This window comes from Coregonus lavaretus, assembly GCF_964263955.1.
Source record: "Coregonus lavaretus genome assembly, chromosome: 29".
Lineage (NCBI taxonomy): Eukaryota > Metazoa > Chordata > Actinopteri > Salmoniformes > Salmonidae > Coregonus > Coregonus lavaretus.
The window spans coordinates 3206185-3218718 of NC_140016.1; the positions used below are offsets into that span (position 1 = coordinate 3206185).

Consider the following 12534-nt stretch of genomic DNA (forward strand, 5'->3'; position numbering starts at 1 on the left):
CCCATAACCAAATCTCACGTGCACTAAACAGCTGACTAATCAACTCATAAAACTTGTCATGTATTTCCTTTGGACATTTTCCATTCTGTCCATCCCAATACTGCATGACAAACCAATGGGAAAACCAATTTATTTGATCGAAGCCCACCATGATGTCTCCTTGTAAAATACATTATTTTAAAGATGGAAAAGATACAGTAGAAATGTACAAACATAATGGTTATAAATTAAATGTTGTTTTGACCAACTACACTTGTTGAATTCTAGTGGTCTGCAGACCAAGTATACACAAGCCTTTAGTTTTACAGTAGATAGGAATTCTCTAAAATATACACTGTAACATCAGAACATCTCTCCTCTTTCTCTCTCTCTCTCTCTCTCTCTCTCTCTCTCTCTCTCTCTCTCTCTCTCTCTCTCTCTCTCTCTCTCTCTCTCTCTCCCTCTCTCTCTCTCTCCCTCTCTCTCTCCCTCTCTCTCTCCCTCTCTCTCTCTTCTGTCCTGTCAGCTCCAGTCCTTTTCTGTCCTGTCAGCTCCAGTCCTTTTTATGTCCTCGCCTGTCAGCTCCAGTCCAAGCCCATCCTGTCCTGTCAGCTACAGACCATTTCTGTCCTGTCTCTCGGTCTTCTGTCCTGTCCTCTCTTCTTCTCTTCTGTCCACTCCGCTCCTGTCCTGTGTTGTCCTGTCCTGTGTTGTCCTGTCCTGTGCTGTCCTGTCCTGTGCTGTCCTGTCCTGTGCTGTCCTGTCCTGTCCTGTCCTGTGTTGTCCTGTCCTGTGCTGTCCTTTCCACTCAGCCTCAGAATGTATCTTCTTTGAAGGCCTCCTTCTCCATCATACTGCTGATGGTGTCAATCTTCACCTGGCTGGTCTGGTTCCTCTGCTTCTGAACGCTGTTACGGATCCCATAACCAAAGTAGATGAGGAAACCTACAGAGCGAGAGAGAGGGAGAGCGAGATAGATGGAGAGAGAGAGAGCGAGAGAGTAGAAGATCAGCGTTTACAATCTTAAAACATAGAGAACCCACCCCTCAACCCTCCGACATACTGTATAGCCTCCAATCCACTTTAGACAACCCACACTCCTATTGATATAAGGTCAGATACCCCCAAGAAAATGACCCATCCATCCCCACCAGCCTGTGCTTGTGGCATGTGTTATTGGGCAGAGAAGTGTTGGGTAGAATACTTACCTACGGCCATCCAGATGGCATATCGCATCCAGGTGTCTCCTCCTAACTGGACCATCAGGTAGACGTTGACAAACACACTAACTACCGGCAGCACAGGCAGGAAGGGCACCTGGTAGCAGAGGGCAGGGGGTAAGATAACTTTACTAGAATGTCAAAAATAAAGACACTAACAATGCATCACACAGGGTCTGGGCCCAAAGGTAAACGTTCTGGAGTTCAAAAACATTGGGGTTGAGTGAAATTACGATCTGTTAGGCTGCATCTGATAATGGTTGATAATTATTGTGAATCAGCGATGTTTGAATAGCCTGTGATAACGTCCTCTAATCAGCGATATTTGAATAGCCTGTGATAACGTCCTATAATCAGCGATGTTTGAATAGGCTGTGATAATGACCTCTAATCAGCGATGTTTGAATAGCCTGTGATAACGTCCTATAATCAGCGATGTTTGAATAGCCTGTGATAACGTCCTATAATCAGCGATGTTTGAATAGGCTGTGATAACGTCCTATAATCAGCGATGTTTTAATAGGCTGTGATAACGTCCTATAATCAGCGATGTTTGAATAGGCTGTGATAACGTCCTCTAATCAGCGATGTTTGAATAGCCTGTGATAATGTCCTCTATATGCCGGTGTTCATCTTCCCACGGTGCTCCTCACCATGAAAGCAGCCTTGGCTTGGTTCTGTGGATGCCTCCAGATGATGATGACGAGGACCAGGAGGATGAAGGCTACGATGGACACACACACCAGGCTCCAGATCTCCTGCCTCTGTAGAGCGTCCATGGCTTGGGTCAGAAGGACACACAGACCGCACACACACACCACTGGAGAGAGAGAGAGAGGAAGGGGGTGAGGGAAGAACAACTGGACAGAGAGAGAGAGGAAGGGGGTGAGGGAAGAACAACTGAACAGAGAGAGAGTAGGCCGATGGAAGAACATCTGAACAGAGAGAGAGAGGAAGGGGGTGAGGGAAGAACAACTGAACAGAGAGAGAGAGGAAGGGGGTGAGGGAAGAACATCTGAACAGAGAGAGAGTAGGCCGATGGAAGAACATCTGAACAGAGAGAGAGTAGGCCGATGGAAGAACATCTGAACAGAGAGAGAGTAGGCTGATGGAAGAACATCTGAACAGAGAGAGAGTAGGAAGGGGGTGAGGGAAGAACATCTGAACAGAGAGAGAGTAGGCCGATGGAAGAACATCTGAACAGAGAGAGAGTAGGCCGAGGGAAGAACATCTGAACAGAGAGAGAGTAGGCCGAGGGAAGAACATCTGAACAGAGAGAGAGTAGGCCGATGGAAGAACATCTGAACAGAGAGAGAGTAGGCCGATGGAAGAACATCTGAACAGAGAGAGAGTAGGCCGAGGGAAGAACATCTGAACAGAGAGAGAGTAGGCCGATGGAAGAACATCTGAACAGAGAGAGAGTAGGCTGATGGAAGAACATCTGAACAGAGAGAGAGTAGGCCGAGGGAAGAACATCTGAACAGAGAGAGAGAGGAAGGGGGTGAGGGAAGAACATCTGAACAGAGAGAGAGTAGGCCGATGGAAGAACATCTGAACAGAGAGAGAGTAGGCTGATGGAAGAACATCTGAACAGAGAGAGAGTAGGAAGGGGGTGAGGGAAGAACATCTGAACAGAGAGAGAGTAGGCCGATGGAAGAACATCTGAACAGAGAGAGAGTAGGCCGATGGAAGAACATCTGAACAGAGAGAGAGTAGGCCGATGGAAGAACATCTGAACAGAGAGAGAGTAGGCCGATGGAAGAACATCTGAACAGAGAGAGAGTAGGCCGAGGGAAGAATGACCGAAAGAAAGGTGGAAGGCTACATCATGTTACACTGCAGATACTCCAGTACCTTTAAAATGTAGAAGATCTTTGAATAATATTATTCGTCATTGTTATAAAGTGGCAACTTTAAAGATAGATCTACTGGAGATTTCCTCTCAAACCGTTTTGCTTACCAGAAAATACAGTCAAATTTGTGACTGTTTTCGAGGTGCCCGATGTTGGGAATGATGGTGGTTTGAGACAACCAAACTTGGTGTTTGATTCAAGGATCTGGAGATCTGAGTCTTCTGATTGGGTCTCTTGGTACCTAGATGTTATAAAGTCAACTTAGTACCGTTTATTTTGCTAAATCTATTTATTTTGCTAAATAGAGGACAGCTGTTTATCTAAGTTTGGATATTTGTGAAATACTTACCTAAGTATAAGAATGCATATAGCCACAAGTGTGTAGGCAAAGAGTGTCCCAATTGACATCATATCAACCAATGCTTTCAGGTCAAACACCAGGGACATTATCGCTGGAAAGGAAAACAAAACAAGCATTCAAGTATTTATTTTAAATAAATCATTACACAAAAGATATCATAGTCCAAACACAATAAACTATTTATATCTCTACAAGAGAGAGAGGAAGAGAGAGAGATCGGGAGATCGGGAGATCGGGAAATCGGGAGATCGCGAAATCGAGAGAGAGAGAGAGAGAGAGATAGAGATCGATGGGGTGTTACCTGCCACGACCCCGGAGGAGAGGGTAGAGAGAGATAGAGATCGATGGGGTGTTACCTGCCACGACCCCGGAGGAGAGGGTAGAGAGAGATAGAGATCGATGGGGTGTTACCTGCCACGACCCCGGAGGAGAGGGTAGCGATGACGGGACTCTGTCTGGCGCTGACTTTACTGAGGGGCTTGAAGAGGAGGCCGTCTCTGGCCATAGCAAACAGTACGCGGGGCATAGGGAACATGGAACCCAACAGACTGCACAGGAGACAGACAGACGGACGCAGAGAGCCATCAGTCATGTTACAGTCACAGGAGACAGACAGATAGCCATCAGTCATGTTACAGTCACAGGAGACAGACAGACGGACGCAGAGAGCCATCAGTCATGTTACAGTCACAGGAGACAGACAGACGGACGCAGATAGCCATCAGTCATGTTACAGTCACAGGAGACAGACAGACGGACGCAGAGAGCCATCAGTCATGTTACAGTCACAGGAGACAGACAGACGGACGCAGAGAGCCATCAGTCATGTTACAGTCACAGGAGACAGACAGACGGACGCAGAGAGCCATCAGTCATGTTACAGTCACAGGAGACAGACAGACGGACGCAGATAGCCATCAGTCATGTTACAGTCACAGGAGACAGACGGACGCAGAGAGCCATCAGTCATGTTACAGTCACAGGAGACAGACAGACGCAGATAGCCATCAGTCATGTTACAGTCACAGGAGACAGACAGACGCAGATAGCCATCAGTCATGTTACAGTCACAGGTTGTGTCCCAAATGGCACACTATTCCCTATATAGTGCACTTTTGACCAGGGGTAGTGCACTACATAGGGATTAGGGTGCCATTTGGCATGCAGACTCAGCACAGGGCCATGTTACAATCTCAGCAAAACAACTATAACAACAGAATACACGAGGCCAGATTTACAAAGCATTTGCACCCTGGTAAATATGGTTTATATCTTTTTAGAATGGAGATAGACAGACAGACAGACAGACAGACAGACAGACAGACAGACAGACAGACAGACAGACAGACAGACAGACAGACAGACAGACAGACAGACAGACAGACAGACAGGCCAACCGACCAACTGTAATGATGCATGGTGACATCACTGACCAGTGACTTCCCGTGTTCTCCTACCTACCTGGTGGAGAGGGCGCAGAGCGAGCCGACAGCCACCACATACTTGGCGGGCGCCCAGCCGATGTACTCGAAGGCCACGGGCAGCGGGCTGTTAACGTTGAGCATGTAGTAGGGCATCATCAGTGTGAGGGCCGCTGACACTGCGAAGTAGGCCAGGAAACAGATGAGGAGAGACGCCACTATGCCCAGCGGGATGGACTTCTGAGGGTTCTTCACCTCCTCACCTGGAGAGAGACAATGAATGAATTAATTAATGCAGCGCTGCCAATCAATCAGTCCATCAGTCGATTGGCCGATCAGTCAATCAGTAGATTGGTCGATCAGTCGACCAATCAATCAGCCAATATTGGTCAATTAAGCAAGCAAAGTTGAATCGTGTGGAATATCGACTCTTAGAGTATGCCTAAATATTCACCCAGAAAATCTTCTGAGTAGAGTAGACATTACCAAAGATACTGTATGGACAAAGCTTGGAGAAGCACCTGGCTTTATCAATGTTTCTGTAGGATGGAAATGTTTCTGATGTATGTATGGGTTAGTGTGTCCGTGCGTGTTCAAAGATCAAAGCAGGCCTACTTGTTGTGGCGATGCAGTCGAAGCCTACGAAGGCGTAGAAACAGGTAGCGGCTCCGGAGATTGTCCCTTCGAAACCGTAGGGGAAGAACCCTCCATCCCCATATATACTGGTCACATTGACTGTAGAGGTTAGGTTCCTGGAGAGGTCACAATATAGGACATATACAGTACCAGTCGAAAGTTTGGACACACCTACTCATTCCAGGGTTTTTCTTTATTTTTACTATTTTCTACATTGTAGAATAATAGTGAAGACATCAAAACTATGAACTAACACATGTGGAATCATGCAGTAACCAAAAAAGTGTTAAACAAATCAAAATATATTTTATATTTGACATTCTTCAAATAGGCACCCTTTGCCTTTATGACAGCTTTGCACACTCTTGGCATTCTCTCAACCAGCTTCACCTGGAATGCTTTTCCAACAGTATTGAAGGAGTTCCCACATATGCTGAGCACTTGTTTGCTGCTTTTCCTTCACTCTGCGGTCCGACTCATCCCAAACCATCTCAATTGGGTTGAGGTCGGGGGATTGTGGAGGCCAGGTCATCTGATGCAGCACTCCATCACTCTCCTTCTTGGTAAAATAGCCCTTACACAGCCTGGAGGTGTGTTGGGGCATTGTCCTGTTAAAAAACAAATGATAGTCCCACTAAGCCCAAACCAGATGGGATGGTGTATCGCTGCAGAACGCTGTGGTAGCCATGCTGGTTAAGTGTGCCTTGAATTCTAAATAAATCACAGACCGTGTCACCATCAAAGCACCCCCACACCATAACACGTCCTCCTCCATGCTTTACGGTGGGAACTACACATGCGGAGATTATCCGTTCACCCAGACCGCGTCTCACAAAGACACGCGGTTGGAACCAAAAATCTCAAATTCACACAGTCCCCTCTGAACAGTTGATGTTGAGATGTGTCTGTGACTTGGCTGCAATTTCTGAGGCTGGTAACTCTAGTGAACTTATCCCCTGCAGCAGAGGTAACTCTGGGTCTTCCTTTCCTGTGGCGGTCCTCATGAGAGCCAGTTTCATCATAGCGCTTGATGGTTTTTGCGACTGCACTTGAAGAAACATTCTTGACAGTTCTTGATATTTTCCGTATTGACTGACCTTCATGTCTTAAATTAATGATGGACTGTCGTTTCTCTTTGCTTATTTGAGCTGTTCTTGGTCTTTTACTTGGTCTTTTACCAAATAGGGCTATCTTCTGTATACCCCCCCTACCTTGTCACAACACAACTGATTGGCTCAAACGCATTAAGAAGGAAAGAAATTCCACAAATTAACTTTTAAGAAGGCACACCTGTTAATTGAAATGCATTCCAGGTGACTACCTCATGAAGCTGGTTGAGAGTATGCCAAGAGTGTGCAAAGCTGTCATCAAGGCAAAGGGTGGTGATTTGAAAAATCTCAAATATAAAATATATTTTGATTTGTTTAACACTTTTTTGGTTACTACATGATTCCATCTGTGTTATTTCATAGTTTTGATGTCTTCATTATTATTCTACAATGTAGAAAATAGTAAAAATAAAGAAAAACCCTGGAATGAGTAGGTGTGTCCAAACATTTGACTGGTACTGTATATACAGGGTTGCAAAATTCGAGTAACTTTCCCAATCTTCCCTGGTTTTCCAGAAATCTCGGTTGAAAGATTCACGCTAGTATTTCCTGCTAATACCACTGCTATAACACACTCACACACGTTTGCCTGTAGAAACGTGTTCAACATCCACTGATGTTGCTAGCAAGTTTGGTATAATGAAGGATATCTCATGTACTGTAATCAAACGTTTGTACTGTAATCAAACGTTTGTATTGTAATCAAACATGGTTGCATACTGGAATTCTGCTGTAGCGTTGATGAGCGCCTCCTGACTGATCTGCCAGTTACTGATGTCTCCCTTGACGAAGCCCGCTACAATGACAAACAGAAGGACCAGGATGTTGATGGCCGTGAAGATCTTGTTGACTATTGCCGATTCCTGGACACCAAAGGCCAGCAGACCTTCACAGGACGGAAACACGTGGAACATGTGTTCATCATCATCATCATCATCATCATCATCATCATCATCGTCGTCATCATCACCATCACCATCATCATCATCATCATCATCGTCATCATCACCATCATCATCATCATCATCACCATCATCATCATCACCGCCATCATCATCATCATCATCGTCATCATCACCATCATCATCATCATCATCATCATCATCATTTACATTTTACATTTTAGTCATTTAGCAGACGCTCTTATCCAGAGCGACTTACAGTTAGTGAGTGCATACATAATTTTTTTACTTTTCATACTGGCCCCCCGTGGGAAACGAACCCACAACCCTGGCGTTGCAAACACCATGCTCTACCAACTGAGCTACATCCCTGCCGGCCATTCCCTCCCCTACCCTGGACGACGCTGGGCCAATTGTGCGCCGCATCATCACCATCATCATCACCATCATCATCATCAACATCATCATCATCAACATCATCACCATCATCATCATCATCATCATCATCATCATCGTCATCATCACCATCATCATCATCATCATCTCCACCACCACCATCATCATCATCATCATCTCCACCACCACCATCATCATCATCATCATCATCATCTCCACCACCACCACCACCATCATCATCATCATCACCACCATCATCATCATCATCATCTCCACCACCACCATCATCATCATCATCATCATCATCATCATCTCCACCACCACCACCATCATCATCATCATCATCATCATCATCAACGTCATCATCACCATCATCATCATCATCATCATCACCATCATCATCATCATCATCACCACATTCATCATCATCATCATCATCATCACCATCATCATCGCCACCACCATCATCATCATCATCACCATCATCATCATCGTTATCACCATAATCATTATCGTCATCGTCAGCCATCATCATCGTCATCCATCATCACCATCATCATCAGTACCAGACAGTTTTAATGTCTCTATGTTGTTAAACGAACGAATGATCAATCAATCAATCAATCATCAGATTCAGTTTACCTGCCAGGAGCATAATGAGCCCAGCAGCAAAGAAGTCTGGGTATTCTGCGAGGCCCGGGAGGCCCATATATAGGTTTTCTTTGAAGAACTTCCCCATGACGTTGCCGATGAGGTCATCAAAGGTTCCGCTCCAAGCCCTCGCCACACTGGACGTTCCTGAGAAGATAATGATAAGAGGAGATTAGCCATATGACCATAGATGGATCAATCAATCAACAATTGGCCTTTATGGATATGTTTCTTACAGAGGACAGATGAAAAGCACGTGCATAACCATGGTAGCAACTGCAACGGAACCGTTGGGGATTATGGGAAAATTATTAGACAAAAGTTGAGGACACAACAGTTCATCTGATACAAGACTGAATCCTCAAACATAAAACTGTTGATTTTATGTGCATTTTACATTTACTGTACTTTTCGACACAATTTGTTGATAACGAAATACTCCAGATACATTCAGTAACATGATAAGAATATTAGTGGAAAACGTGGGGTAGGTGCAACATAAGACAAAAGAAATGACAAGGGTTTGAGTGAGAGGACTAACTGGTGTCTCCAAGTGGCCACACACCTCTTCAAAGTGTACACAGTTGCTAAGTAATTTGAATGCACTTTTATGACTCAAAGAAGAGTCTTCAACTATAAGGTGTTTTTTTTTTTAGCTCTCCTAGCTGTGCTGTTGAGGAACTAGAGCAAGCACACTGGTAGTTGTTTTGTTTGGAACGCAGCCCTGCATCCCCGCCATCACACAGTTACTGTTGTTGTTTACGCGATCCAAAAAACTGGCCCATTATAAATCGCAATCTGGTGGGCCTCATTTGAAAGCTTGTTCTATTTCACAAGGCAAATCAGAGAAACAGATGGTAATTTTGGTGCCCATAGAAAGGAGTCCTGAGTGCATTCAGGTGCCGCGGGGGAATTACAATAAACAAACATAGGCTCATTCTGTTCAGAACAATCCCAGGGTATGACACCCATGTCATCTTGCAACTGTACATTAAACATAGTGATCATAAATGTTGACACTGTATATGCCACGAGTTTTATGTTATGTGAAGTGCACATTTGGACTCAGGGGTGTATGACATCAAAGCGGCATTTATTATAAACTTCAAAATGTCATCTTTCAAAATACATCGAGTCGTCTTAATTTACAGCATTTCCCTCACTCAGGCAGCAAAGCATTTGCTAAAGTTGCCCAATTAGCAGGAGGGATGGGGAAAACGTATCGTTGCATACGATGCTGTCAGTCAAAACCCATTCAGCATTTATAATCTTTTAATAATAAACATCTATGATGTCATTTATAGCATGTTACTGTACAGCCACAAGCGTTGCAATTTAGCCGTTTATCAGTGCCCCCTCATCTGCCATTTTCAACCCGTATATGGGTACGACTGTAAAGTGCTACACGATCAATCCATCGATCAGTACTCATCGTTTTATCATGCAGTGTCCCTGAGAAAGATAACGAATGATAATTTTACTGTGTTGTGTGATATTGTACATACAGAGAGCGCCCTCGAGGGCAGATATTAATGTGATTGGTTAAGTTTAGGCAAGAAATGTGATTGGTTAAGCTTAGGTCAATTACTCCAGTCGGTTAAGGTTAGGTATCTCAGATAGTTCACTTCTGTGAGTAGGGCTGGACTCTTAACTATCAAATTTGTTTTTATGGGTCAGTATTGCCCAGGTGGCGCTAACTTAACTGCCATGGAGTTGGTTTTAAAATAGCATACTATAGCACCTACTGGTTGTAACTGCTGTACAAACTCACTCTCTCTCTCTCTCTCTCTCTCTCTCTCTCTCTCTCTCTCTCTCTCTCTCTCTCTCTCTCTCTCTCTCTCTCTCTCTCTCTCTCTCTCTCTCTCTCTCTCTCTCTCTCTCTCTCTCTCTCTCTCTCTCTCTCTCTCTCTCTCTCTCTCTCTCTCTCTCTCTCTCTCTCTCTCTCTCTCTCTCTCTGTCTCTCTCTCTCTCTCTCTCTCTCTGTCTCTCTCTCTGTCTCTCTCCCTCTCTCCCTCTCTCTCTCTCTCTCTCTCTCTATCTCTCTCTCTCTCTGTCTCTCTCTCTCTCTCTCTCTCTACCCTCTGGTGGATATTTTAATCAATAATGAGGAGAGACAAGGTGAATCACCAATCAGAATATTAACTTTATTAAAAACATATTGATAAGGGAGCTGGTCACAATACCCACACCAAAGTGAATAGAGCGAGAGCCCACTGAGTGGAGTGAGCCTCTGGGTTATGTACCATCTCAGGATGGGTCAGGATAGGTGCAACCTCAGAGATAACATACAATGGTTCCAGACAATAACCCCACACATCCTGTGCCAGACCTTAGCCCCAAATACAAACAACTCATTGTTTTGTTCAGTACTAAGAATTTAGAAGGACATTTGTTGTTAGTTAGTTTCCACCTTTCTAGAAAGGGAACCAGGGGAGAGAACAATCTCCCCCAAGGCCCAAAGGAGGGGGGTGACTGACACACAGACATTGTGGAGACAAGTGATTTGTTCCCATTCCTCACGCCTTCCCTTCACATGGTTTGCAATAGGCAAAGACACATATTCACGTATGGAAACAATGTTTCCTTCTGACCTCCTTTGGCCTATTCTCTTTCTGGTATTCCGCATAGCAACAGGGACATGTGATAGACAAGCCTGACCTCTCCCCTCTCTGGGCCCCAGGTGACTGAGGCCCATATCAGGGAGGAAGTGCAGCTGAACTCTAATATCAAGAGTTCAACAGTTCAATCACATAAGCATATTCTGCAGATAAGACGTCTTAATTATCTATGTTACCTAGCTAATTCTGATTTCTCCACCACACTCTGTACTATGCTGGAACAAATAAATGGATGATGGTGAATCAACATTTTACTGCAGGGGGTTAAAGTCAGAGATGAAAAGTTAAAGGAAGACAGTCTTGTGTTTATGGTTGATCATTTATGGTTCTCAATGTTCCCATGCACTGAGACAAAACGTTTTGCGTTACACTCGGGAGCCAATGTTATACTAATAATAATGTAAACATGTTGTTTATGCCTCAATATAGATATACACTCACATCTAGTACCGGGTCGGACCCCCCTTTCCCTCCAGAATAGCCAGAATTCTTAAGGGCATTCTACAAGGTGTCGGAAACATTCCAGAGGGATGTTGGTCCACGCTGACGCGATGACATCACACAGTTGCTGCAGATTGGACGGTGGTACATTCATGCTGCAAACAGCCCGTTCCATCTCATCCCAAAGATGCTCTATTGGGTTGAGGTCTGGGGACTGCGTAGGCCGCTCAAGTAAACTGAACTCACTGTCATGTTCCAGGCGATGTTTTGTCCAGTGTTGGTGATGGCCTGCTCCTTCTTGTTTTTAGCTGATAGGAGAGGAACCCGGTGTGGTCGTCTGCTGCTATAGCCCAGCCGTGACAAGGAGCGACGAGTTGTGTGTTTCCGAGATGCCGTTCTGCACACCGCTGTTGTACTGCGCCGTTATTTGTCTGTTTGTGGCCCTCCTGTTAGCTTTCATGATTCTTGCCATTCTCCTTCGACCTCTCTCATCAACAAGCTATTTTTGCCCACAGGACTGCCTCTGACTGGATGTTTTTTTTGTTTGTCGCACCATTCTCGGTAAACCCTAGACACTGTCATACGTGAAAAGCCCAGGAGGGCGTCCGTTTCTGAGATACTGGATCCGGCGCGTCTGGCACCGACGATCAAAGTCACTTAGGTCACTCGTTTTGCCCATTCTAACGTTCAGTCGATCAGTAACTGAATGCCTCGATGCCTGTCTGCCTGCTTTACATAGCAAGCCACGGCCATGTGACTGTGGAAGCAATCCATTTTTCGTGAACGGGGTGGTGTACCTAATAAAACGCCTGAACTAGAATGAAGTATTATGGTGTTGTATCTTACCTATGACGTAGGACAGCAACAGATTCCACCCGGTAATAAACGCCAGTAGCTCTCCCACCGTCACATAGCTGTACAGATACGCAGACCCCGTTTTGGGGACG

General features: G+C 45.0%; 1 protein-coding gene across 1 annotated transcript; it reads right to left on the reverse strand.

Moving 5' to 3' along the window:
* Window positions 1-793: 793 nt before the first annotated feature.
* LOC311104978 (cationic amino acid transporter 2-like) lies at window positions 794-12533 on the reverse strand (the record flags this gene model as incomplete). The annotated part of the gene is made up of 11 exons (XM_084146965.1): window positions 794-924; window positions 1188-1296; window positions 1853-2019; window positions 3160-3293; window positions 3402-3504; window positions 3825-3961; window positions 4875-5097; window positions 5450-5586; window positions 7300-7465; window positions 8520-8675; window positions 12434-12533. Coding segments are annotated over 11 exons (1563 nt in total), but the record flags the coding sequence as incomplete, so codon positions are not given.
* Between the last annotated feature and the right edge of the window lies 1 nt (window position 12534).